The sequence below is a fragment of the Falco rusticolus genome, chromosome 17, assembly GCF_015220075.1.
Source record: "Falco rusticolus isolate bFalRus1 chromosome 17, bFalRus1.pri, whole genome shotgun sequence".
NCBI classification, from domain to species: Eukaryota; Metazoa; Chordata; class Aves; order Falconiformes; family Falconidae; genus Falco; species Falco rusticolus.
In genome coordinates, this window is record NC_051203.1 from 2,123,166 (window position 1) to 2,149,128 (window position 25,963).

The 25,963-nt window shown below is 49.9% G+C and overlaps 1 protein-coding gene across 2 annotated transcripts; it reads left to right on the top strand.

The window, feature by feature from the left end:
• C17H6orf89 (chromosome 17 C6orf89 homolog) lies at window positions 1–25,522 on the top strand. Of its 2 annotated transcripts, none has more exons than XM_037410215.1 (8): window positions 1–46; window positions 4,030–4,237; window positions 5,516–5,681; window positions 17,639–17,793; window positions 18,166–18,287; window positions 19,552–19,678; window positions 20,377–20,500; window positions 20,880–25,522. In XM_037410215.1, the coding sequence occupies exons 2-8, from the start codon at window positions 4,049–4,051 to the stop codon at window positions 20,963–20,965; spliced, it is 969 nt and encodes a 322-aa protein (XP_037266112.1). In that variant the 5' UTR covers window positions 1–46; window positions 4,030–4,048; the 3' UTR covers window positions 20,966–25,522. The 2 variants fall into 2 exon arrangements, with proteins under 2 accessions (XP_037266112.1, XP_037266111.1); XM_037410214.1 differs by lacking the exon at window positions 1–46 and adding an exon at window positions 1,371–3,685.
• The last annotated feature ends 441 nt before the right edge of the window (window positions 25,523–25,963 follow it).

Here is a 25,963-nt window from a genome sequence, read left to right on the forward strand (position 1 = left end):
CCCGGAGCCGGGCGGCGGAGCGGGGCAGCCGCCGGGCGGGGACAGGGTGAGGCCGGAGGCGGCGGGGCCGGGCCGGGGCCGGGGCGGGGGTCGGGGATCGGGGGTGCCGGGAGCGCCGGGGCGGGCTGGGCCCGGGGCTGGGCCTGGGGGGGCTCCGCGGGCCCGCGGGGGCTGCCCGGGCCTCAGCGACGCCCTCGCCAGGCGCCCAGCTGCGGGGGTGGGGGCTGGTTTGTGCTTCAATTTTTTCGGTTTTTTTTTTTATTATTATTATATAGTTTTTTAAATCCTGGCTGGAGCTCCTCGGCCTCAGAGATAACTAAGGGCGATGCCGTGGGCCTGTGGCGGGGTCGGAGGGGCTTCCCCCCGGGCTGGGACCAGGCCCCCCTCAGCAGGGCCAGGGGGCGGCAGGAGCGGTGCTAAGGCAGATGAGGATATTTTTATTTAGACTGTTTCAGGTTCGCCAGCGGGGCGAGCGAGCTTGCCCTTTTAAAGACTCCTCCGACAGCCATCCGCTCTGAATATTTAGCTTTTTAAAGCCTGGGTAACACCCGCCGGGCCTTGGGTGGACTGGGCCCTCGGGTGGAGATCCTCGGCGCCGGGGCCCTCGGGGCTGAGAGCCTTCAGGCAAGAGACCCTTCGGGCCGAGATCTTTGGGGCCAGAATCCTTGGGGCCAGAATCCTCGGGGCCGAGATCCTTGGGGCCAGAATCCTCGGGGCCGAGATCCTTGGGGCCAGAATCCTCGGGGCCGAGATCCTTGGGGCCAGAATCCTCGGGGCCGAGATCCTTGGGGCCAGAATCCTCGGGGCCGAGATCCTTGGGGCCAGAATCCTCGGGGCCGAGATCCTTGGGGCCAGAATCCTCGGGGCCGAGATCCTTGGGGCCAGAATCCTCGGGGCCGAGATCCTTGGGGCCAGAATCCTCGGGGCCGAGATCCTTGGGGCCAGAATCCTCGGGGCCGAGGTCCTTGGGGCCAGAATCCTTGGGGCCGAGATCTTTGGGGCCAGAATCTTTGGGGCCGAGATCCTCGGGGCCAGAATCCTTGGGGCCAGAATCCTTCGGGCCGAGATCTTTGGGGCCAGATTCCTTCGGCAGAAATCCTTTTGGGCCAGAATCCTTCAGGCCCAGAGCTGCCGCGATTCCTCTTGGCAGCCAGAGCTGCTTGTTCCTCCGAGGGTGGTGGAGTTCATAAAAAAAAAAGTGGCGATAACATATGGGTCCCCCAGCACAAAAGGCCTGTCTCTGAGGGGCTGCTGTTCGCGAGGGATAAGACTCACTCAGTATGTGTCTGCGGCGGGGAAGCGGGTACAGTAGCCTGTTGTTATTATTTTCTCGCTTGTATTGTGATAGGAAGGGATAGAATGGGGTGTTGTTGGTTTTTTAAGGCTTCATCTGTTCTCAAAATAATGTGGGAGCCCACTGCCTTACTGCCTGGCTGAGGATGTGGGTTGCTCTCGAGTTTGCTGAGCTGCGTTGGGTTTTTAGCGTTATCTGTAAAGGTGTTTGCTCAGAGTTGAATACGAATGTAGAGGCGGGGAGAACTGGGATGTATCCCAGTGTTTTATTGTAGTAGGATGCTCCTGCTGTTTGGAAAGGGGGAAATCGTCGTGTTTGATGGCGTTTCCGTAGGGATAATTGTTTTAAGTGGTTCCAGGCGGATCCTGCGAGCAGGGGAAGCTTGCTGAATCTGCTGGAATTCGGTATGGGAGAGCTTCACAAGCGAAAGCTTTGGCGCACGGGAGCCAGAGGAAGCTAGATAACCTTTCAGACCGGTCAGCGTGCCAGTTGCAGCGTCAAGGCAACTAGAGTAATCATAAAAACTGGGGGGGGCGGGGAAGGTATTTAATATTGTGCAGATGTGCTGGCTTTTGCTTGTTCTAGGAATCAGGGTATTGCATGGATGAAAGAGTTAGTAAAGCAATATATTGTTTTTATAGAGTCAAGTGCATGCCAGGTGCTTTACAGACGAGAAGAAACGGTCTCTGCCTTGGAGACTTTACAATCCATAATGAGATATTATTGATCAAACCTGCTCTGAGACAGCTTTGCTAGCCCATGGGGCTGCTCAGGTGGTAAGATCTGGGACAAATATTTGCATGGAATGCAAGGAATGTCAGTAGAGCAGGGCCAGGAGCTAATTAACCTGGCAATGTAGTGCAGCGTGTTCTTATTGCATGCTTGGGGTTAGGTTTGGTTTTAATTTGGCATTTTACTCCTGTGGTGTTTCTAAGGCTATGGCTAGAAATTTGACACTAATGTTAATATAACATCTGACATTAATTGCTTGAGTTGGATGCTTAGGCAGCTGCTGACCAAACAAATAGGGGTTATTTTTCAGCCAGATGATTTTCCTGACCTGGTTCACCATGTGACCACACAAACAAATGTGCAAGAGCAGAACAGGGAGCTGATCTTGGGGGAGAGGAGCAATTGCTGAAGCTGGTAGTCCTGTTGAAAAGTGTCTGGGTTTTGGGTGGGGTTTTTTTCTGAAACTACACCCTAGCGTTGCAGGAAAAAAAGATATTAAAAATGCTATTGCTTGAGTTCTGACTTGTAGGAGCCCATGGTTTAGGTGGGGAGCCATCGGCCAGTTCTTTAAAGGTAAATCAGATTCCAAGTTTGGTTGAGAAACAATGGTGAAACAAGAGAATCTTATTTCTTGATATATACGTACATACGTTTATGTCTGATTTGTCCTGTGGGAGCGATTCTTGCAGTGGATCAACAGACTTCACAGAGCAAGGTGGGGAATCGGGTGAAGCAACACACTGGATTGAGGAGCTGGTTCCTGGTGTCGGGTAGTATTTAGAGGAAAAGGGGGACAGGGGCCTGATTTCCATTTACAGCTGTGAGCTGGGTGCCTCGATCACGCTTCTGGTGTTTTTACGTGATGGTCCTCAGTCTCTGCATTCAGGGCAATGCACTGCTAAACTCCATCTCCCTAGAAAGTTTCAGTTGTCCCAGTTTGATCCAGGTTAGAGTTTTCCCAGCTCAGAAACAAGGGTTGTAAAGCAAGACCTCATAGATGCTCCCTTTCTCGCAGCAGTGTTTTTCCAAGGCAAAACATCTCTCTTAACAAGGGGATTCTCATATTGGCAGCTAGTAGCTTGTCCAGCAATTCCTTTGCATCTTTTCTTCAGCCCATCTGCTGCTCATGGTATCACGAGGCTCTGCCTTTGTGGCAGACAGGCAGAGTGGTGGACGAACCCATCTCTTTTTTTGGCATCTTAATGTCGATCGCTCATAGGTGTGTTCTTACAAGCTTCCCTGTTGAAATTTCATGGTGGGAAATGATTTGCTATCAAATGTCATTTTGTCTCTGCGTCTCGTTCACAGTGCAGTTCTTGCTGCGGTATTTATGTGGCATTTCTGCACGTGAATGACCTGCAGGCAAACTTTCGGAGGAACCTCGGAGCTTTCATTGCCTGCGGAGCACGCTGCTATCGTGTTACTGTTACTCAATAATCAGTTGGCCTGGACATAGGTTGCGAAAATTTAAACAAATTGTAAACTGTTGAACTTTGCCCCATGCGTACTGCTTATTTGTCTGTCCTGTTCCTATTGCTGACAGGGGATTTAATGAAAACAAATCTACGTTAAAATAAGCGACTAAAATTCTAGCCCAGGAGAGCTTAGCTTGGCTGCTGTGTGTGATGATCTGCTTTGTATTGCTGGCTCTTGTACTTGGTGAGTAATTGCTTTATGGGACGGATTCGTTTGGAATAGATGAATAAATAGAGTTTCATTGATTTCTGGGAAGCGTTGTTCATTTACATAAGCTGCGAATCTTGGTCGGTTCTTCTCTTGTCAGGAAATTTCACGGCTTTTTTCAGTCCCCAGGAGATATTGAACCCACAGAGACTGTTGGGATTGCAGCTAAATTGTTGCCTTTGGCTGCCAACAGGTTTGCTCCAGAGAAGCCTTCCTCCTTGCCTAGACATTGTGATGTTCCTGTGATCTCTCTGCACGTGCTGGTGTTGAGCTGTACGGCTGGAGTGTGTTTTCTGTTAACGTACTGAATCTCTCCGCAGGGATTTTTCATCGGAGGCCATGGAGCTTTCAGCCAATGAGCTCAGCATTTATGACAAGCTATCAGAGACAATTAATCTAGTGAGGCAGACTGGCCACCAGTGTGGGATGTCAGAAAAAGCCATTGAGAAATTCATCAAGCAACTTTTAGAAAGAAACGAACCCCAAAGGGGACCTCCACGATACCCTATCTTAGTGGTTCTCTACAAGGTAAGATGTCTTTTGTGCATGCACAGGCCGTTGGTGGGATGGAGTTCTCCTTTTGCACCTGAGCCTTTTATTTCCCATTGCATTTTCTTGAAGAATTTTTCTGAGTTCTTTATTTAAAAAGCTGTGAAGTGGCTGTGAAGCGTAGCTTCCTTCCTTCATCCCATAAGCTGGTTTGAAAACAGAAGACAGCTGACCAGGATTTGAAATTGCTCATGTGTGCTGAAAATGTTGCATGTCAATACACCTTCCTCTCCTTAAATTATTAAAGAACGAGACTTGGATTGATTCTTCAGGCAAAGATTCTCTGTGTCAGCACCCTCAGTGGAAATGCAAGGAGAGGAGGAGATTCTTAAAGTTCAGGTTGAATAATGAAGTTTCTGTTTCTACCCCTGTCACAAGTTTCTGCCTGTCTTTATTCTCCTTCTAGTCTATAAAATAAACCTGCTGCCGTGATGCTTGGTGCTAGAAAAATGTTTTGAGACCTTTAACCAAAAGGCGCTGTAAAAAGTTTTGCAAAGTGGGTGAAAGGGATGCTATTGTTATGTAGGTTCGAGATGCTTGCTGCAAGGTTGAAAACCTTTCCCCTGGCATAATACTTAGTCATATTTTAGTGTTGTCTTTACAAAATCAACACAATGGTTTCTATTTAGGAAAAAAATCAAGCCTTCTTCCTTGCATCCTATAAAAAGCTGTAAAACAAGGCAGAACAGGAAACTGGAAAGGGGAACTTTAGGCTTCTGTTCTTGTTTTTGCTGTTGATTCACTTTGACTTTGGCCAGGGGCAGAAATGCATCATGTCATCTTTTTTAAGGCTTATTTGGGATTCTGGTATGGAGGAGGGAGCTGGTGCCAACTCTGCCAAAGTGTTTCGAGGCTCAACGGATGTTTGCAAAAAGCCTTGAAATCCTTGTGCAAGAGGTATGGCAGAAGTGCAAGCTTTTATTTGATTAGGTGGGAGGAATTGGAACTATCTGGAGATAATCCTCATTGCTCTGGTGCTGGATTATTTGCAGTGCTAAAATATACGAAGAGTTGTGTGGCTTGGGTTTGAAGGCTGCTTAATTTTGTCCTTGGACAGCCCTAACAATAAAACTGTGTGACAACTCGGTGTACGTAAATAGCTTTGCAGTTGAGTGAGAAGCCACAGCAAAAATTTGGAGCGTTCATCTTGCAGCGCCCAGCCACAACCCTTTGATACCAGCCAGGAGGTGTGTCCTGGTCTGGAGATGCATCACCTCACTGCGGTATAATTAATTAAGTGCCTGTTTTCTCTCGCAGGGCCTGCTCACACTGGGATTGGTCTTGCTGACTGTTTACTTCGTGATCCAGCCCTACAGCCCGCTGCCGCCTGAAGCTCCGCTCTCCAGAGTCCATGCCTGGGGCTCCCTCATCGGTCACATCCGGCTGCTCTCCCTGCCTATTGCCAAGAAGTACATGCTCGAGAGTAAGGAAATTATTTCTCTGCTGTAACATAAGCCTAGCAAGAAATACCAAGTTAAATACCAGCCATGCAAATCATTTGAGTGTCTCCCTGAGCACCGAATAACAAGTGTGTTACTGGCATGGCACCATGGTTTTCTCTTTTCCTACCACTGTACTTAAAAATAGCATCCTGAATTCTAGCTAGGGCTCTTTCCTTCCATTCGTTGGGGCTGAAGCATATTTTATCTCTAACTTCATAATTTTGTTCTTGCACATTCTCTTTTCCTTGCTTTTAACACCTCAGGTTTTTTCTTCCACAAGAGTTCCCCTTCCTCTCAAAATTTCTGCAGCTCTGAGAATCATACCGCGATAGCTGTGCTGGGTAAATGTCACCTTTTTTTATTTTTTTCTGAGTAGGCAGGCAAAAACAGTTTTATCAACCAAATCTTGGTGTCTGTGAGCAAAGTGTAGAAACCTCAACATGTGACCCGGGTTTATGGAAAAATAGTTTTTGCCAGGTGGCGCATTGGGAAGGGACCGTGGGCTGGAGAGCTATGGTGTTCATAGCCATTAACGTAACATTAAGGGTAATAGGTGTGTGTGGACGGCAGATAAGTGGCTCCCTAATGACGTGGTCCCATCAAGGGAGAGGAATGTAATAGATTTTCCTAGACTGGCATAATAGAAATGGAAAAGTTTGAGTATTTCTCATTCTCAGTTAATCATTTCCACTGACTTAGGCTGGCAAATGGGTGGAAGCATGGACACCGCCTCTCTGATAAAATACAAAGACTGTCAGTAATGATAAAGCTGTGAATTATTTTGAGCAGGGATGTGGCACAGTGTTGATCAACTGTCGGCTCACTGTAAAAACAAACTCCTGTATCCATGCCCTTGACGGGTTTATATTTAGCTTCAGCAGTTCATTGTGTTGGAGTTGTCTGTTCTGGCTCTGACCTTCCTGCCATCGCTCAAAAAGGCGCTCTGAAATGCCAGCACCGTCCTGCATTTTCACTGTGTGTCTCCCTCTCTTCCGCTGACACGTGGGATTTGGGTTGACTTGGGTTCGTATGGGTGGGACGGGGTATCCCCATTGTTCCTTTCCTTCCTTGTACACTGGGATCTCTCGCAGGGAGGAAAAAACAGAGGCGAGGAGATGGCTCTGATAGCCGCTTGACATGAGTAGCCTGCTTATCTACTGCGTTTCAGCATTGACAGGAGCGAACGCCCCTCTGCTTCTGTATGGAGAAGGAAGCCAATAGGAACTTGAATGCTTGTATTTGTTCAGTGAGTTTTTATTCGGAAAGTTTACAGGTTCTTCCTTCAGATGCTGCAGGGCCGCCTTGGACGGGGAGAGCCCGGGGAGGTTCCTTGGGACAGCAAAAAGTTTATAGGACAAGGGCTGCCTGAAATCACGGGTGTCTTGCTGGGAAGCTAAAGAAGAGCAGGAGCAAGTCTGGGCTACTGATGGGAAAACCAGCTGAATGGGGAGGAGACTGGGGAGCATCCAAAGGAGCAGGGGGAAGGGGAAGGATGGATGGAAAGGAAGGATGCGAGGTTGTTGTGGAGGCACGAGGGATTTGATATGCATTTAAACAAGTCCTGGAAATGTTCTGAAGTGATGAGCAATTGGGTGGGCAGCAAGCCAGCTGTGGGGAAAGGAGGGGAGGCACGAAGGGGACAGGGCAGCGTCCGCTTTGTTTTTCCAACCACTATTAAGTTGTGGTGGAAACCACAGCATGTCCCAGTTAGCAGATTTGCTACGGATGGCTGGGGGAACTTTGATCCTGCCTCAGCAAAAGGAACTGGACTAGACCCCGGTTGTTTGAATGGGAGAGTGCGACACCCAGCCTGAACCTTGGCTGGATTCCTGTGGGAATCCCTCATGTCCTGGCTTCCTGGCAGGCAGCTGTGGCCACCGGACTGTCCCAGCGGCACCGGTGTCAACTTCATGGCTTGCTGCTGAGTGGGCTGTGGTAAAGCCATCCAGCACAGACCCAGGAGAGGGAGTTCCATGGCGTGAGGCGGAGTGGGCTCCCAGGCTCGCTCTCAGCGCTGCCTTGTGCGTGATGTAACGTTTTGCCCTTGATTTTGGCCTTGGGGCCTGCTGAAGGAAGGCGTAAAGCTGCCTCTCGCCATCGTGTTTGTTGATGTGAGCATAAGGCTGGGAGGTCTTGCAGGCAGGTCTGGCGTTCTCTGAATCATGCTTCCATAGGAGAAGGTTTCGTGCAGGGAGACTGAGCAGCAGAGAAAACCGCTAACGAAGGGACTCGATGTGCAGACTCCTCTTCCTTTCTCTATGTAGATCCTGGTAGATGAAAATTGTGAGGGGGCTGAGGACGAAAGTTGGAGCTTTCTGTGCTTGGGCACCAGTTCAAATCCAGCTTGGGCTGTTCCTGTTGAAAGCCACCTGTTAGCAGTTTGGAGGCTGCCTTGGCCCACCGGCAGTGCTGGCAGACTTCCCCTGGCCACGCCGCCCGACGTGGTGCAGACAAAGCCTGGCCATAGCGAGCGTGGGCGCACGGGTGGTCCGTGCCGTTTCCTCCAAGCCTGAAGCGCCTGGGCGGGCAGGGGCAGCCTGCCTGCGTGGGGCTGCAGTCTGGGGCTCTGCTGTCCCCCCCGAGCCTGCTCGGGGAGCAGTGGGCTCGGGGCAGCTTTCCTGTCTCCGGGATTGCAGGTTGGAGCCTGCTCCCCTGGTAGGTGTGGGCTGAGCAGCCAGGTTTGTGTTGCAGAACAAGGGGAGCTCAGATGCCTGGTTTCCCCCGAGAGCCAGAGCCCCACGTTAGAGTGGCGGTGAGGCTTTGGGAGGAGCAGGGGTGGAGGATACTGCTGCTCTCTCCCACTGTCTCGGGGTGACCTGCCTGCACTCTCACCTTCATCCTCGTCCCTTCCATCCCAAGAGCCGGGCTGTGGATGACAAGGGCTGCCTGTCTGCTGGTGGCTGTGGGTGGACCTTTGAGCAGCCGAGGTGAGGAGCAGCGTCCGCAAAGCACTCTCTTGCGTTAAATTTGTAGGATTAAATCCAAAGTAAATTTCCTTTTTGCCTGTCTCTGCTCTGTTGCTTGCTGGCTTTCTCCCCCAGATCAATTCCCATATTAAAACGAATGTTCCCACCCTTTGTTTCTTCAAAGATGACTCTTAGACCCTTGGGTTTGGCGTCTGTGCCTCTTTTTCAGCTGTTTTCCCAGGGCTAGGAACCCAGGTCCCTTCAGCTGGGGAAAAGTTCTGTGGAAATGTGGTTTGCATTTGCTCTTCCTGAGCTTGTGTTTACACAGAGCTTGTGTAAGCCCCAGTGCTGGGTCATGCTGCCTGCTCGGGGCGGGGGGAAACGCCTCTCGCCGCTGCAGCACGCAGCTGATAGCCGGCAGGATCAGCGCTTCCCGCAGCCCCCAGGGAGGTGGTGGGTTTGCAGACCTCTGGGCTCTACCTGTTGTAAGGAACACGGTGGATTTGGGGTGGGCACATCGGTTAACTCAAGGCTTTGTAGTGCTGTTCCAAGGAGAAAGTAGGACCTGTGTAACTGGGGTTGCTTCTCCTCTCTGACATAAGCTGGGACAGACAACTTGTTCCCTCTGTGTGGCAGTTCTCTGGTGCAAAGGGCAGGTACAAATGCTTCCCTCTCCCTGCGAGTATTAGGAAGCAATCATGAGCTTTCCAAGCCTTTAGTAATCAGAGCCAAAGGAAAAGGGATTTTCTCTTTTAAAACGACGATGATGGTCACTCGACCGAGTGGTTCTTCCTTTCCCAACTGTGTGACATCCTCATAGCTTTCTTAATATCTAAATATGAATTTGAATGTCAGCTGGTTGATAACCATTCCCTGCCAGCCGCACAGAGCAATGACACGATGAGCAGAGCATTAAGTTGCTCTGACATTAACTTGTGTTTCTGCCCGTAGTAAATTCGGTCCTTGCAGCTCGAAAACCTGCGGGTGGGTCAGTGGCAAACAGGCTCTCGTCCAACAGTGCATCGTACTGATAGTAGAGGTTTGTAGTGACCTCGGGGAAAATCCAACTTGGCTTCTAATAATGAGACCCAGCCCTGAACGCGTACTCCTACACGGTTCAAAATCAGCCGGATCAGTAGCTACTCAGCACACCTAACTTCAGACACAAGCACACGTGTATCTCGGTGTTGGAAAAAGGATCCTGCGCAAGTTACCCCCCAGCTTGCAGAAGGCTCCTCGTGTTAAAGGCTCCTCGTGTTAAAGGCTCCTCGTGTTAAAGGCTCCTCGTGTTAAAGGCTCACTCCTTTTTGCCTAGACCAGTAGGGCTAAAATCATGTTTATGGATTTTATACACAATCTGTTTTAGAGAAAGGAACGCAACTGGAGGAGCTGTGTTTAAGCAACACCTTGTAAATGGCCTGTCACTGTCACAGCCTGCTGGGTGGGAGAGCTGTTTGTGGGGACTGGTCAGAGCAGGCTGGGTTACTGGGAGAAGACAGCAGCCTCTGCCTCTTGGCTGGCCGCCTTCAGTTTAGCTGGAGGCTTGCCTTGGCACCTGGCCAGCTCCTGTCTTCTTTCTGATCTTAACCCTTTGCAGGCAGCCTGCGATGGGCCAGCCACGCTTCTCTCCACTTCGCACTCTCCTCCCCTCTTACTGTAGCCCTAAGTGTGTTTATCCTCGGCGCAGCTCCGCGCAGGCAGGGAGCATCCAGCACGCCTGCCTTACACGAGGGTGGACTTTCTGCTTCTGGAGCACCCAGGTATTCAGCCAGCCTTTCCCCAGCCTGCCAGCCCAGGCTGTGTCTGACCTGCTGGGTTCGGTGATGCGTGAGCCGAAGGAACATGGGGCCCGCTCGGAGTGGAAGGGTTGCACAGGGCTGCTTGGGAGGTAAAGCAGGATCTGATTTCGAACTTCTTGCTGCCTTCAGCGCGGCCTTCTCCTCTTGCTCACAAAGGAGCTTTTTTCTTTTTTTTTCCCCCTAAGTAAAGTCAGGCTGGTTTGCTCTTGCATTCATGCATATTCTCATGCACCCGCTCCGGGGCCTGGAGCATTTTGAGGCGTTTTGAGCATGGTGTGCGTTGCAGCACCGTGCAGGACTCCTTCCCATCGCCGTACAGCTGCTGCTTTATCTGATCTTTTTTTTGTGTGTGTAAACAACCCTTTTATAATATAACCTGAGAGTGACCAACAGGCATGTGTGTTGGCTCGTTCAAAGCAGGGGGAAAAGAAAAAGGCTGACTTTGCAGGGCAGGCTGGTGCCAAGCTGTTTTCATTTACTTTGGCGTCCATTCAGCCTGTGGACTGTTTATTTGGATTTGCTGATAGTAAACTAACTACAAATCATTGTGGTAATCCGGAACATGAAAAACTCTTCCTTTTGCTTCTATGTCTTGATGGCTCCAGAATTTCTTGTTTCCTCACTTGCAGAGTGTGTGTGCTGTACGTGGCCTGTTGCAGAGGTGTTTAGCAGCCTAGCAGAGCTCTGTTTGCGCTAGTGACACACAGACTTCAAACCTTTTACAGACTGAAGCCACCATCAGGCAAGTGGCGGCAGCTGGGAGGGGTTTGTTTCCAAAACCTGCTGTTCCTCCAAGCCAGATTGCTCACGCAGACACTGCCAGATCAGCACAAGCTGTCTTCTAGGGCATGTAACCAGAGGTGCAGGCTGGAGTGGATTTTGGAGGCTTTCCTGACAGCTTGGTCCCTGCCTTCAGTTTTCTAGATTGGTAGGTGCAGATTTCTCCTGGAAATAATGTTCTTGCTCCCCAGTGGACTTGGGCTAGGCTGAGCAGACTTGATTTCACAATGTTTCATTGGATCAAAATAATTTCTGTGCTTTGCTAGAGATTGACTAATCATCCTTTGGTTGTTTGACCAGCCGTTACCCATTAGTGAGATGAATGAGTATTTCTTGGAGCTGTTGACTTTTTACCCAGAACAAAAATAGGGGTTTCTTGATGGGTTTATTTGTAGCTGTTATTTTGTTGCTAGCTGTTCCTAAAAATGCTAGGAACCAAACTGGGAGGCACTTTCTTCTCCTGGCATAAATATATTCAGTATACTCAGAGCTACAAAAAAGTTCAGCGTGAGGAAGTGGTGAGGACCTTGTGCTGAACAGGGACTTTCTTTGTAGTATATATTTAAAACCCCGCTGTGATGCATTCCTTAATCAGGACTTCCACACTGTAATTAATAAGCTCTCCTTATGATTCCTGTCTGACTTGCTCAAGAACCCATCAGTTTAGCCTGACTTTGACATGACATTATAAATGATCAAATTAATTTTTAACCTAGTGAAGAATTTCAGCAAGATGGAGCTTGGGAAGCGTTGTTTTTGCAGCAAAGTGCACTGAGTATCTCCTCTGAACTGTGCCACACGGTAACTACAGAGCTCTTAATTTCTGCATCTGTAAAGTGAGAACGATGAGATTTACCCATGTTGTAGATTGTGATCACGAATGGATGTCTAAATTGCTTTTGAGTTTTTAGAACGCTGTTTTATCTTTCTGTAAAGTCTGGGAAAGGGGGCATGGTGATACTCATGTAGTAATGGCATAGCACAACAAGTAGCAAGCTGTCTGCTTGAGGAGTACAGTATCTGTAAGTCTGCAGTGGTCCCGACTCGGCAGGTGGCTAGTCATCTCTCAGGAGCAAGAACAGCCTGGCCTGCATATTTGGCTGTCAAAGCAATAGCAGTAGGTTATGAGCTGCAACTTCACTTTAAGGTTAAGGGCTAGACCTTGCAAATCCCTGTCCTTAAAATAATGGAAAACAGCACTGTAAAATCCAGCATCTGGAAACTAGGTATTTCCAACAGGAGGGAGAGCTGCAGCCCTTCTGTGATGATAGCAATTGGACATCAGAGCACTGAGGATCTCGTGGGCCCTTTGTCATAGAATCATATCACAGAATGATAGAATGGTTTGGGTTGGAAGAGACCTTAAAGATCATCTAGTTCCAACCCCCTGCTGTGTGCAGGGACACCTTCCACTGGACCAGGCTGCTCCAAGCCCTGTCCAGGGGCATCCACAGCTTTTCTGGGAAACCTGTGCCAGTGCCTTGCCGCCCTCACAGTAAAGAATTTCTTCCTAATATCTAATCTAAATCTACCCTCTTTTAACTTAAAGCCATTTCCTCTTGTCCTGTCACTACATGCCCTTGCAAAAAGTCCCTCTCCGGCTTTCTTGTCGGCCCCGTTAGGTACTGGCAGGCTGCTGTAAGGTCTCCCTGGAGCCTTCTCTTCAAGAGGCTGAACAGCCCCAGCTCTCTCAGCCTGACTCGGGCTGTGCTCCATCCCTCTGGTCATCTTTGTGGCATCCTCTGGACTTCCTCCAACAGGTCTGTGCCCTTCTTATGTTGGGGATCCCAGTGCTGGACACGGTGCACTAGGTGGGGTTTCGTGGGATCAGAGTGGAGAAGGAGAATCACCTCCCGCGACTTGCTGGTCACGCTTCTTTTGATGCAGCCCAGGCTACTGGGAATCTTACAGGTGGGACTGAATGACTCTTAAACAGCTCTGCCCTGTGTCAGCCATAAGAACCAGCTTGTGGTTGGGCTTCTGCTATGAAAATGAATGGAGGAGGCAAGTATCCCACTGTCAGATGCACATCCATAAAGGGTCCCTTTGGCCAAGGGGAAGGTACGGTCACAGGCAGCAGAGGGTAGGCTGAGGCCTTAATCCCTCCCTTTGAAGGGTCTCTTCAGATCCATCTTGACAAATCCCTTGACTTTTACGAACGTGTGGCTGTAGGGAGATAATGTAAAAGTGGAAATCGGCATCTTCTCATCGTCGGATCTAGCATGTAGGAACGGGGCTGTAGCTGTCAGTGCAGCGCCATAAATGAGTTACTGGGTTGGGCCTGGGTGAGCCCACCCCCATCCTGAGCTTACCTTTGAATTGGCCAGTGTAGGGTCGGTCATGCTTTTGGAGAGCCTGCAGATCTACCCTGATGACAAGTATTTTTGTAGTTCTCGATGGGCACGTTGGACCCTGTGAGGGACAGTCCAAAAGTGTTGTAGGTGTTAATGGAACAAACAGCCAGTCTTGTACAATGGACCTACCAGAAAGGACAGAAAGATGTCTTGTGAATATCCAGCGCGTAGACTGGTCTTCCGTGGGAGCCCCAGGTTCATCCTAGTCTTGCAGAAGTTGCTTCAAATCTCCTAGCACCGATCCCTAGTGAGGTATGCGGTGGGACTGGGGAATAGCATCATTCTCAGAAAGAGGAATCGGGGATCTGGAACCAACCTTTGTGGACTGTGGAGCTGTTTAGTGCATTAGGCAGCCCTCTGGGGAGCTTTCTTCTAGTTGTTGGGGGTGACTGGAGCAGCAGCCTGGAAGGACAGAAGACCTGGTGGTGGTGAAATCCTGGGGGGTTCTCCCTTCCCCTGGACCAGACTTTCCTGTGCGGACCTAGCTGTCGCTTGCCTGCTGTCCTGTGCGCTGGGGAGCAAACCAGCTCGGTGGGGAGCCAGCAAGCTGCCTCAGCACCTGCAGCTCTACGTGCAGGAGGTTTTCTGTTTTCAGCACTTTGTTAGGTTCGGGAGCAGCCCTTGGCTCCGTGTGTCTTGCAGGAGCAAAATCTCACCCTGCTACAGGGCTTCCCTTTGAACCTGCTGTGGTGGCAGACTGGTATTTCGCCCTCCATATGGTCCCTAAAGAGACCAGGGCTGTTGCTGAGATCCTGCTTTCAGATCTATGTGGGCAAGTTTCCATAAGTTTTATTGCTTCACTGCAACGGGCAGAAGCAGGGCCAGGTCTTCTCCATAACCTCTCAGCTTCCAATCTGATCATCCACACCCAGCATCTCTGGGGTTGTGTGCACACACCCCTCTCTAGTTCTGGGGACAGCCAAAAACTTGGGAGATCCTCTGTGAAAATGGCCAAGAAGGGCGGGGTGCTCATTTTAAATTGATTGTAAGTTGAAAATTATTTTTCTGCATAGTGGAAAGTACAGTCATAAACTCCTTCTAGCATTAATCATAGATGGATTTTAAGGAAAGTTGTTATCTCTTCGTCTGTGCTGTGTTAGCAGCTGGAAGTCCCCAGGCCTGGCTCTGCCAGGAGCTCTACTGACACAGAGGAGAAGACAGCTCTTGTTCTGGAGAGCTAATAAAGCGTAAAAGCAAATAACCAGGTGGGTCTGACCAGTGGGGAACTGAGATTCGGCTTCGCAAACTGCAAGCTGCCCCTCAGAAAAGGGGTGCAGAAGCACAAGCGTGGAGAGGAGGTTAGTTGGGACTGGCCCGTGCTTCTGTCGCGTAATGGATAGTTGTACGTGTCCGTACCGCAGCTGCTTCCCTGCGCTCAAACTCCACAGGGATCATTGCACACGCCCAGCACTTTAATGGTTGACTGTGAGTGGATGGAACCATCGTGTGATGGTTGCACTGGGATGAGGAGTGCATCTTTCTTTTCAATCTCCAAGCAGACTCTGTGCACGCAGACAGCGCGCCCGACTCCAACCAAAATAATCCCCCAGGGTGTCTGGGCAGGGTGATAATGTAAAAGGAATGCAGGGAGGGTAATCGAAAGAGAGAATAAGCATCCTTGGTAAAACTCCTGCTCTGGTCCCCGGTGTGCGGTTGCATGCCCTCTCCTCTGTGCGCAGCCTCTTCTCCCTCCCTCCCTGGGAAGGGCAGGCACTTTTCGCTGCCCGTACTTGTCATGCCAGTCACACACATGCTGGTGCACAGACTAACACCCTCAACAATAAATCTAAAAGATTAATTACCAAAAAAAAAAAAAAAAAAAAAATCCCACAACCCCACTTGCGGCATTTGAAATGCGTCTCAACTGTGCTCCGCTTGGGTTATTCATGGGGAAAAGAAATAACCTCCTGAATTGAGCAATTGAGAATGCAAATATCCCAGCCTAGCTCAAAAAGGAATCAAGCTCTATACTGTCAAGCTGATTAGCATCCCGTTACGTGGGGTACTGCCCTGAGCCCAGAGAGAAACATTTTGGGACAGCTGTGCTTAACGCTCTGGGATGAGGTTTCTAAATTTTGCCCAGAGAGAAATTACAGTGTTGCTGCTCCCTGTATGATGACAGACCATAAGATATGTTTTCTTGGTCTCTTCATGGCAACTGCCCTTCCTCTGGTGAGATCTTTCAGCCTTTTGTTTCCTGTCACTGACCAGCTGTTTTTTGTGAGTTGAGGGGTTTTTTGTTGTTGTAAAATTGAAGCTTTCTACAGGCAATGGAACAAAGATTTTCTTTTTTCTCTTGTGAGCAGGGAGGGAAAGTACGTTGGAGCAGTTTCTCATGAGAGTGGGACTTCTGCTTGCAATAAGGATTTTACACTTTGTTTTGCCTTTTTACCCCTTTCCCTGAAAGCAGTGTAGACGCGTCTTCCAGAAAGGCTAGGAATTATATCCTGATCCTTTTCAGTCCCTATCCCAGCAGTAGGGTGGGAAATGCAGCATTTGGGAGTTGATTGGAAATATTCAGAAAGAAAAAAAGCAAAGCGAATCCCAAATCTGCTCTTTATTGTTACGTTCCAATGAACCTAAATCCTCTGTAACATTCCTCGTTGTCTGTTGCAGATGTCGGAGGGAAAATTAAGGCAACAGCTTTCCTGTTAAGTGCTGTTCATGAGTTATTACCCACGCACAGGAGCATGAGCATGGCTGGAAACCGCAGCGGCAGTAACAGGCAGGCTGCGCGTGGTCTTTTTCTCCCCCTGCAAAGCTGCTGTGCATCCTCATTTCCCAACTTTATTTTTTAGACAGGCTTCGCTGTCTCTTCTTTCTTCCCTTTCCCATCCACTCCATTTCCCAAGTGGGTGGCCTGCAGTGATGTCAGGGAGACGAGCTGTTTTGAAATGTGCTGGCACTGGACAGGACGGGTAGGCCTGTTGTGATGGCAGATCTCTGGGTGTTTCATGTGAGATGTGTCCTGAGCCTTGGGTTTTTCCTAACCTGCCCTGACAGATCAAGTGCTTGGGTGGATTTGCTGCCACTGCTCGAGTTAAACATCTCCCTGTCGGATTCAGGCTGCAGAACCAGGGCTATCACTGCCACAAAATGACAGCCACGTCCGTTAGGTGTGGCAGCTGCTCCTGCAGACCCTTTCGGATAGAAATACGTGGGACATTCAGCATTATTGGCCCTTGTCCTGTTCATTCAGTGCTGCGGCATGTCATTTCTGTCCGTGTTTACTGACTTTTTTTGTGCTGGGAGGGCTGTTAAGCTGGAGGAAGGAGGCAGGATATAGGCAGCAAGTCATGGTTTCACATAAAAATTGCATTTTTGAGGGTGTAAGTATCTGCAGTGTTCATTGTAGGCCGGTTCAGCTGATTAGGGTGTAACAACAATTTCTGGAATTTAAAATGGATATAGCTGTGGTCCAGGGGTTCCTCGTGCTGGGACTTTTGTCCCCATTTCGTCTTCAAGTCACTGCACGGGGTGAATGAAAACAGCAGCAGCACATTTTGGGGAAATTCTGCATTCCCCAGCATCTTCCGCATGTCACGGACTGGGCAAACTTTGCCTGGGACAGAGTATTTCTTAATTAACGCATAGGTGAAGGGGAGGGTAGTGGTTTCAGGTGTATCTTAGCAGGGTTCATGGCCCCAGTGCTAACCGTGTTAAGAGTTGCTCTTTTCAACTTGGATTTCTTTTTTGTCGTCTGGGTGTCTCCTCGATAACATGTTTGGATTGCTGTTTTACTTGCGGACTTGTTTCAGTTTAATTGCACTATATATGGTGGTTGACATCCTGCCACCGATAATGAAAGGGTAGCTTAGCCTGTATGCCTGAAACGTACAGAGAAGTGGAATTTCCATAAAGCTCTCCCATTTCTCACAACCCTGAGCCACATCTCCAAAACCTTCAGCCTGTGCTGGAAACGTTCAGCGATGAGCTCCCTGCCCGGTGAAGCTTGCTCTTTTTGAGTAACTTGCAGCCATTGGAAGCTGTAAGAAATCTTAATGTTTCATGTCAGGGATAATGAGTTTATCATCGAGTCTGTCTCCTTTCCATTTCATTTTTGATCTTATTAAACATGTTTCTCTTGTTTCTTCCCAAGAATGCCAGGACTGGTGGGCAGCAGGTTGCAGACAGAACGCTTCTACGCTTCCTGCAAACTGCACAGTCTGTTCTGCTGTGAAAAGCCTTCAGATAGTGACAGACTTTGGAGAACTATCAGAAAAGCTCCAGAGGTCTCAGCCTTTTCTAATCAAGGTAACGCATAGATTTGTAAGGCTGGATAATTGGTCCAAACTCTTGAAGAGCACCAGCCAAAGACTCCTGCCCAGTATTTTCAACCACAAACTCAAACTGCTGGTTGAGCAATCTAAACAATCTAAGTAACATTCTAATATATAATATAATAATAAACAATCTAAGAAGACGTTTAGAGCCACTTTGAAGATGTCGGGGGGTGAGGAGCTCACTGCATCTGTAGCAGGTTTTTCCTCTGACTAATTACCGTCGTGGTTGGAAACTTAGCAATCTAGATGGCTGTCACTCTCGGATGTTCTTTGGCAGGATGGAAATGGGAGCAGGGAGGAACCCGAGGTGTACAGCTTTTATCTTTGTTTTGTGTCGTTTAAGACGGGGCAGCGTCTCTCCTATGAAGAACTGAAGCATTTTCAGTCCCAGGATCCAGAACTGTCAGAGGTTATAATAGAAGAAAATTCAGCTGAATTGTGGAGCTGCCCATTTTTCTTTCCCTGGTGAGTCAAAGACAAAACACATGATGGATGTATACATCCTTTCTGCACGGTGCCCAGGCTCTTTGCAGCACTTTAGCTGGAGAGAGGGGGAAGAGGAGTGGGTTACAGGCTTCTGGCTGCTTGCTGGCACTGGTTGGATCCAAGGAGAAGGCTTCTGCACTAAAAATGGAGTGTCGTGGCTGGGACTCATGTATTGCTCCCCTTAGAAGACAAAAATATCCCAGTGACTGAGTGCTTGGTCCTGTTCTTCAGGCCATAGCTTAATCATCTGGGCTGTGGTCTGGTCACCTGAGGCAACTGGTTTACATTTCTAATCAACTGTGTCTGCTCAGTGGAAATCCTCCACCATTAGGGTCAACCGAGAAGAGATACCATGACTTCTACAAAACACTGAGGAGTAACTAGCTAGGGGATCCTGCAATTTGTGCTTGGTTCTCACACAGAAAAAAAGAGCCAACGCTCATCCTGATCCCCTGTTGACTAAAAGCTTTTTGCTAAGGGATTTTAGTGTGGCTACAAGACGTGAACAATTCGGGGGTCTGTAAGGTCGCAGGGCAATCCAGCGTGGTAGCAAAGTCTTTTCACGGGGAGAAGGGTGAGAAGTAACATGGGCAGGTGCCTCCTGGTGCGGAGCGGGCTCCCTGGCACATCCCCACGAGCAGAGGAGCAGTGTCCGAGCAGACCTGGAGAAGGGCATGGTGGAGCCTGTGCTTTGGCTAACGTTTAGGTGGGATCTTCTGGCTGCACTTCTCGACTGCAGCAGTGGTAGATGATCAGGGTACAGCAGTATTAATCACGTCAACCACTAGACAGAGATGTAAAAATAACAAGCCCCACCCTGGCTTTTCCAGTTACATTCCCTGGCCGGGAGAATAGACTTGATTGCCCCCGCCTTGCCATGTGGTTTCAGTTACGGTTGCGTGCAATGCCACCTCTCTGCATCTTTTGTAACTAATGGATCCGATCAATAACTCGGATCATTTTAAGGGAAGAGAGCAGGGAAGTTAAGTTTAGGCATCCATCATGATCTGTTTGTTCCCTGTTTACGTGGTCCTGCTGCAGGTACTAAGAGGAAGATGTGAAGGAGCACAGGTTTAGAAGCTGAGAGGCTGAATTTTGCTCCTAGCTCCTGGGGCTAGTCTGTCATGCTGTTTATCAAGCATGAATATTTGTGAAGAATTTTGATCTCTGAAAGCAGACTTTTAAATACAAGCAATATCATTGCGTGATACTTCTTTAACATGGGTCGCTTTGTTTTGTCTAGGAACAAATCTGTGAATAAAACTCGGATTCTGCAGGAACTTTTCCCCGCTTCCTCTTTGCTCTCCTTCCCCAAGACAGTGTCCCTGGAGAGCTGCTTCCTCATCCGCCATCCAGATTTGGGGAATAAGGTGAGAAATTCATCCCGGAGGCATTATCTCCTTATCTCTGAGTTGTCCTCCAGAAGTCCCAAGCCTCTGAGGGATTTGCAAGACATTTCCAGCTGATACAATCCTGGCAAGGAGGGTTTAGGGCTGTGCCAGTTCTGTCCGTTCCCGCGTAACGTGGCATCTCACGGTTGCCGTACCACCCACAAGTTGTGTCTGGTTTTAGCGCGGGTGGTGCACCGTGCCCATCTCCCTCGGCACTTAGAGATGCCTGTGTGGTGTCCCAGCTGCGTTCACGTTTATGTCCTGGGATTCCTCTGTGGCTGGTGGAGGGGGTGGCCTTTTTGTGCACAGCTGGGCAGAATTCATGTAAGAGTTGCGTTTGAGGAGCCGTTGCTGGCAGTGTGTCTCGCCCATTCTGAGATACGTGCCGTAAAGGCATTTCACTGAAGGTAGTGACACTTCAGGCTTCTAGCCTGATCCCCTCCTCCGTTTTTTGTGGGCTTTGGGGGGGTGGAGGGCCTGCATTGCCTTGGCCAGAAGAGGGGAGGAGGACCCTTGTGTGCAGCCGACCTCAGCTGTGATCTGCTGGCAACTGGGGGAGCAGAACCCCGTGGTTTGTGCTGTCTCGCCTTGCTGCAGGGCAGTGACTCCCCCTTGTGTGATCAGACCGACCCGAGAAAAGCTGGCGAGGCTTTTGAAATATTCTCCTCTTGCCCCAGAGCTACAGTTTGCACAGCCTCTTTGCTGTTGGAAGTGGACAGCTCACCCTGACCGTCGTGCCTCTGGACGAGTGCAGAGGACACTGTGAGATGTTCAAGGTGGAGCTGGAAGCTGGAGATTTGGGTGAGTACCGGTGTTGTAGCGTGCGGGGTCTGGGAGATCTCTTGGAGTCAGGAGACGGCTTGAGGCTTCTCTGACACCTGAGAAGGTGGTGTGTGCCCTTCCCGCCTCCAAACTGGTGCGTGCCTGCTTGTCACAGTGCGGAGGAGTGATCATTCTGGACTGGGAGTGGAACACAAACAGTGGGATGCCATGGGATGCTCAGTCTGAAAACCGAGCAGTGTGGGCTGCTCTGCTGGGCGTCCCAAACCCAGTGTGTCGTTGAGCGCTGGGTCTTTGCAGAGCGCTGCTGCACACCCGCAGCACTTCACGGGAAATGTGAGCAGTCGTTAAGCCTGGGTTGGATTCCTCTAATACGGCCTCTTCGTTGCATCTTCCAAAGGTTACGCCAGCGCGGATTACTGGACGATGAGCTTCGTGGCCAGAGGGACAGAGCCGGCAGTGGTTTGTGATGGAGCTGCTAGCTAAGGATGGTGGGGTGGGAAAACAGAGCTGTTCCCAGGACAAGAAGACTTTCAGCTTTGAAGCCAAGGCAACATCTTGAAAAAGAGCGAGCTGGGGCAACTGGGGCAGGCAGCTTTGCCACCCTGCATGTTTACAGTGTTTAAAAATGACTGTTTTCCTGACCCTTGAGGTAATTCTTTGCCTTTCCTCAAATGTATTTTGGGAGAAGCTAAAGCTGTTCACGACCTTCCCTGTCCCCTCAGGTAAGCCCTGGGTTTGCAGCGAAGGGTTTTTTCCAGGAGCAGCAGAGGGATTTCTCAGGATGAGATTCACTTTGTGTCCTTTGTGGATTATGGCACTTCTGAAACGTCGCGGGGAGGGGTTGGGAGTGGAGGGGGCGGGTGACATTTCTGTGTACGTTCCTCCTGAGGAGGAAGCTTTGAGCCTGTCTTGTCGGGCCAGCTCTACAAAGGGAATGAATTGGTGATGTGTCCCAACTCCACCCCCTCTCTCCACCGCGTACATAGCTGTGTGCCTCGGTGGTGTACCCCGCAAAGCTGACCTCAGCTCCGTGCTCCAGGGCTGAGGTGAGCCTTGCAGCCTAGGGGCAGAGACCCTCACCCACTGCGTCGTTCTTGTACCAAAAGAATCTGTTCAGGCCTCTTCTTTGTGTCTTGTGATCACTCTTCTGTGGTTCTCTATCAGCAGGTTGTGAGTGAGTCAAATGGTAACTGTGGGTTTGGTTTTTCTCCTCCACCTCCTTTCCTATAAAAATACCGATGCACGTTTTGGTGGTGCTGGTGCTGGGAGTGCAGTAGTTCGGGATGGAGGTGGGGCTGGGTGCAGAGCAGCTTCTGATTCCATCTTCTGATTGTGCACCTAAGACACCAGGGCTCACAACCCTTTCCGTGTGCTCCTTGCTTTGAGAGATGCTGCCTGCCTTCCCGGCCCAGGGTACCTACGGGAGCACCTGAAAGCTTCCTCGTCCCTGGCATGGTTTTTTTGCATCGACTCCTTCCAGACCTGGAACTGTGTCTTCAGAACGAACGTTGGTTTTTCCTGAGTCCTTTCCAAGCTGCCTTCGCATGCTTCCTGTTGCTTGAGCACTGCTTTATCCAATGCCCTGAGAGAGGCTCGGGTTCAGTGTTTGCGGGCTGCGGATGCTGCGGTCCCTTCCAAGTCTGATCCTTTGGGTCTGATCCTGCTCTTGAAGATCATTTACAGATGTGTCAGGCTGAACTCATAGGCCAGAGCTGGGGTTCAGGACATACTCTCACACTTGTTAATATGGAACTGGGAGGGGTTTTGTTTGAAAGCGAGTTAACTGTGTTCTCAGGAGCAAGAACCTCTTCTGTAAATATTTTAGGTACGCGTAAAATGACAGATTGGAAAAATGTCTATCCAGCCTTTGGTTTTGAGCAAGACCAGGAGAATGGGAGCAAACCCTGTACTAATCTTACTAGCATCTGACAAAACTGCCAAGTGGGATGGCCATGTCTGGTGCCTGTACGAGGATAAGGCAGAGGACAGTTCCTGCTCCAAAGAATTTAGTCTGTGAGGCCTTGACTCTGCAAAACGTTTCTATGCATAACCCTTGTTTTTCTCCTGTAAAAAAAAAAAAATGGGAACAGCCTCAGCACCCGTGTCAGTCTGTGTGCACGGCCCTCGGCAGTGGACCGACACGGGACCGACACGCAGCAGATCTAGTAGAACCAAAGGGGGAGGGTCTGACTCTCTCGGGACAGAAAAGGACTAACCTAATTTGTAGCAAAATATTAAAGGGAATTGGACTCGTAAGACTTCCACTAGTAATGTTAATGTTTGGGGTGTGTTTTACATGTGTGACACTACATGCAATCTTGTACATGCCAAGACACACACGCCACCCCTCTCCCTCCTCTTAAAGCCTGGATCTTAGTTAATGGAAATTCGGGAGTTTGGTGATGGCAGAATTAGGGCCTCGTTAGTGACCGTTGCTATTTACGCTTTGGCAGCTTCTCAAGTCAAATTCAAAGGTTGACGAGGTTATTTCACCTCTTACTGGTTTTGTACCTGATCCATTTCTGTGAAGCGCTGGGTTAGAGATGCGTACGGAGAGAACCCGCGGGACCCATTCTTGCTGAGACTGCGGGTGCTTTGGCGATGCTGTTACTTCTAAGTGTCCTTGAATGTAACTTGTAAAAGAGCTGCGGAGACAATTCTCAAGTGTCTGTGAAACGCCTGTGTTTTGTGAGTCACGCTTAAGCCATTGTGGCCGTCTGGCTCCTTGGGGAAGAAGCAGAGAAAATGGATCTATTTATGGTTGCTGTTTAGATTGGGGGGAGAGGGGGTGGCGGGGGGGGCTAGGGCAGGTTTGTGCCTATTTAGCAAAAGTGCTCTCACGTATTGCTTCTCCCCTCAAAGAGTTGCAGCTGGTTGGACAGAAGATGGTGAGTCTGGACTGTTTGCAGATCAGCTTTCCAAGTGCACTTTATGGTCTCTGCATAAGTTTCCAGATCTGTGTCTAGGCGATACATTGCATATGTCCCAACCTTGCTCCCTTTGGAGTTTACATCATTTGTTTTTAAACTTCCAGTATATTTTCTCTTCCTCTTCCAAAAACTGTAAGGAATTAGCTGCTAAACTAAAACAGGAGGGCAATCCTCCTGCTGATAAAGAGCTGATTTTGGCCCTGAGCGCTGAGTGCGGAGCCCTGGTCTGTAGCACGGCTTCTAGAGCAGCTCCTGTCTTCAGCTGCCAGAGAAGCAGTGCTCGTGCCTTCCGCCTTGCAATGCAGCGAGGAGCCGGGATGGAAAACTGGGACGTGAGGCCGGGGTGGCAAAACTAGGATGGGCGAAAGGACGTCTTGACACCTTGGCCAAACAGCTGCGAGTGAGCCTAGCTCATCTTCCTCACCCAGAGCTCCAGCTTCACAGAGCCTCTGCGAAGGCTGCGGGAGGCTGTGACTTCCCCAGGGAGCCTGGCAGCTCCTCGTGGCCTGCCGAGGCTGAAGGGGGAGCGTGGCTATTCCGGCATCGCGGCGGCAGATGCGATCGGGTGAGTCGCAGAGGGTGTGTGTCCCTTCGGGGGCTCCCTTGCCTTCAGCTTCACTTTGGCACCTGTGCGTGTCCCAGCGCATGTGCTGGTTTGGACAATCCCCCCACTCCCCACCCCGGCCGGCTCGGGCAACGCGTGCATCCCAGCTTTTCCAAACCTGTTTGTGTGCTTCAGAGCTCTTTGCCTGTGAGCCGGGAGATGGGCTCCTGCCCACCCCGTGTCCCGGAGGCTGCAAAGCTGCTCTGGAATCACGCCGGCGAGGTGCGGCGAGTCAGTCCCACCGGAGAGCCCGGCGGGCAGGGGTGCGGAGGGGGCATCTTGCTGCTTGTCAGGGTAGGAAGCTGGGCTGTCGCCCATCGGCAGGGCAGGAGGATCATGGTTTAAAGCTGGTTGCGAAAAGCAGGGGTCATTGACCGTTGCTCTTAGTTCCTGAACTCAGGGTAACTGAAAGGAGGAGAAAGGAGCAGTATTATTTACTTCAGTACCAGGAAATCAGCATCCCCTAAGGAACCAAGCTGCCAGTTTCTATTGATTTTTTTGTTTTGTTTTGTTTTTTTTTCTCCTCGCTGGCATTGCACACACTCATTCCCCAGAGGCAGCTCTACAAATCCCAACCTCAAACTCCCTTTGCAGCGCCCTGGAGAGCTCTCCTAGGAAATCCAACCCTAGAGTCTGGGGGCCCTAGCTTCTCCTGCAAGTCCTCTTGCTGTAATGGTCTGGCAGAGGAGCTGGTTTTACTGGGCTGGACAAAGCACCCCCCTTCTGGGGCTGGCCTCTGCAGCAGCCAGGCTCGCAGCGTGGGAACAGCCCCGGCGAGGGGAGGTGGGGGCAGGAGAGCATCTCAGCAGCCGGGTGAGCTGTGTGAACGCCAGCATCGCGGGAGGGTGATCCTCCTGCCTGCAAAACCCCGTGTTCGCATCGGGGACACCGCTGGGGACAAGGACGTTCGCACATCGGCCAGTCCCAGGCTCAGTGGTTCACTTTTAGCCCCGCTGTCCCCAAGGGAACCAAACACTTTCGGGGGTGAGGCTGTTTGTGGGTGCACGTGGAGCTTCTGCTACCTGCAAGCCAAATTTGCTCCTCTTCGTAAATTTTATATGTAGAACTATATATTCGCCTCTTCAGGAAACTCCTTGTAAAGGATGGGTTTACTGTCCTGCTGAGTTAAACAAGGGAGATGCTGGACTTCCCCTTTGCTTTGGCCATTCAAACAAGTGACAGGTGATTTATTTTTAGCATTATCTTTTTGTCTGCGGGGAGGGGAGCCGTGTTATAAAGGCTCAGGGGCGCTGGGAGGTAAAGCTATATATGCATAAAGACTGTTTCAATGCTGAACACTATAAATTCAGTGGTGGATTCAAAAAAAAAAAAAAGAATGTAAATATGCACTTAATGCAGAATTTTATGGATGGTCATAATTTAATATATTGCAAACTTTGTAAATACTTGGGAAAAGCCTGTAAAGTGTGTAAATAAATGAGATTTGTATGTAAGAAGAATAAAAAAAGTTTTTACTTTTTACAATTAAATACAAGTGTTAATGCACCTTTTCCCCTTTCCTGATTTTTCTTTTCACGTTGCCTGTCAGCCACCGAGGGGTTATTTAGCCCTTTTTCGGGCACTTTATCTAAGCAGAAAGGTCATTTTGAGTGAAAAGTCGGGATGCTTCTGTTTGGGAAATGTCAAAAGAAACACTTTGGAAAATGTTTTGTCAATTCAGCCTGGTTCCCTAAACAAAGTTGATGCAACAGCTCTTTTCTTCCCAACAACAATCTCTGTCCTTCCTTCCCGATTGTTCCGGCCAACCCTTCAGGGGCAGAAGAAGATAAACTCCTCCAGAGCTCGTCAAAACAGGCGAAGCGAGGAGAGAAGGATCCAGCCACTACCGAGGCGATGCGTTTGACGCCGGAGAAGCCCCGCTGAAGACCCTCGAGCCGTGGGTCAGTAGGAAAGGAGGGTTTCTCACTTCCCCAGCACAGAGTTGTG

Coding starts and splice junctions, on each gene's coding strand:
- C17H6orf89 (XM_037410215.1), top strand. CDS start 4,049: ATGGAGCTTTCAGCCAATGAGCTCAGCATTTATGACAAGCTATCAGAG. Junction 18,288..19,551: donor TGCCCATTTTTCTTTCCCTG/GTGAGTCAAAGA, acceptor TGTTTTGTCTAG/GAACAAATCTGTGAATAAAA. Junction 19,679..20,376: donor ATCCAGATTTGGGGAATAAG/GTGAGAAATTCA, acceptor CTCTTGCCCCAG/AGCTACAGTTTGCACAGCCT.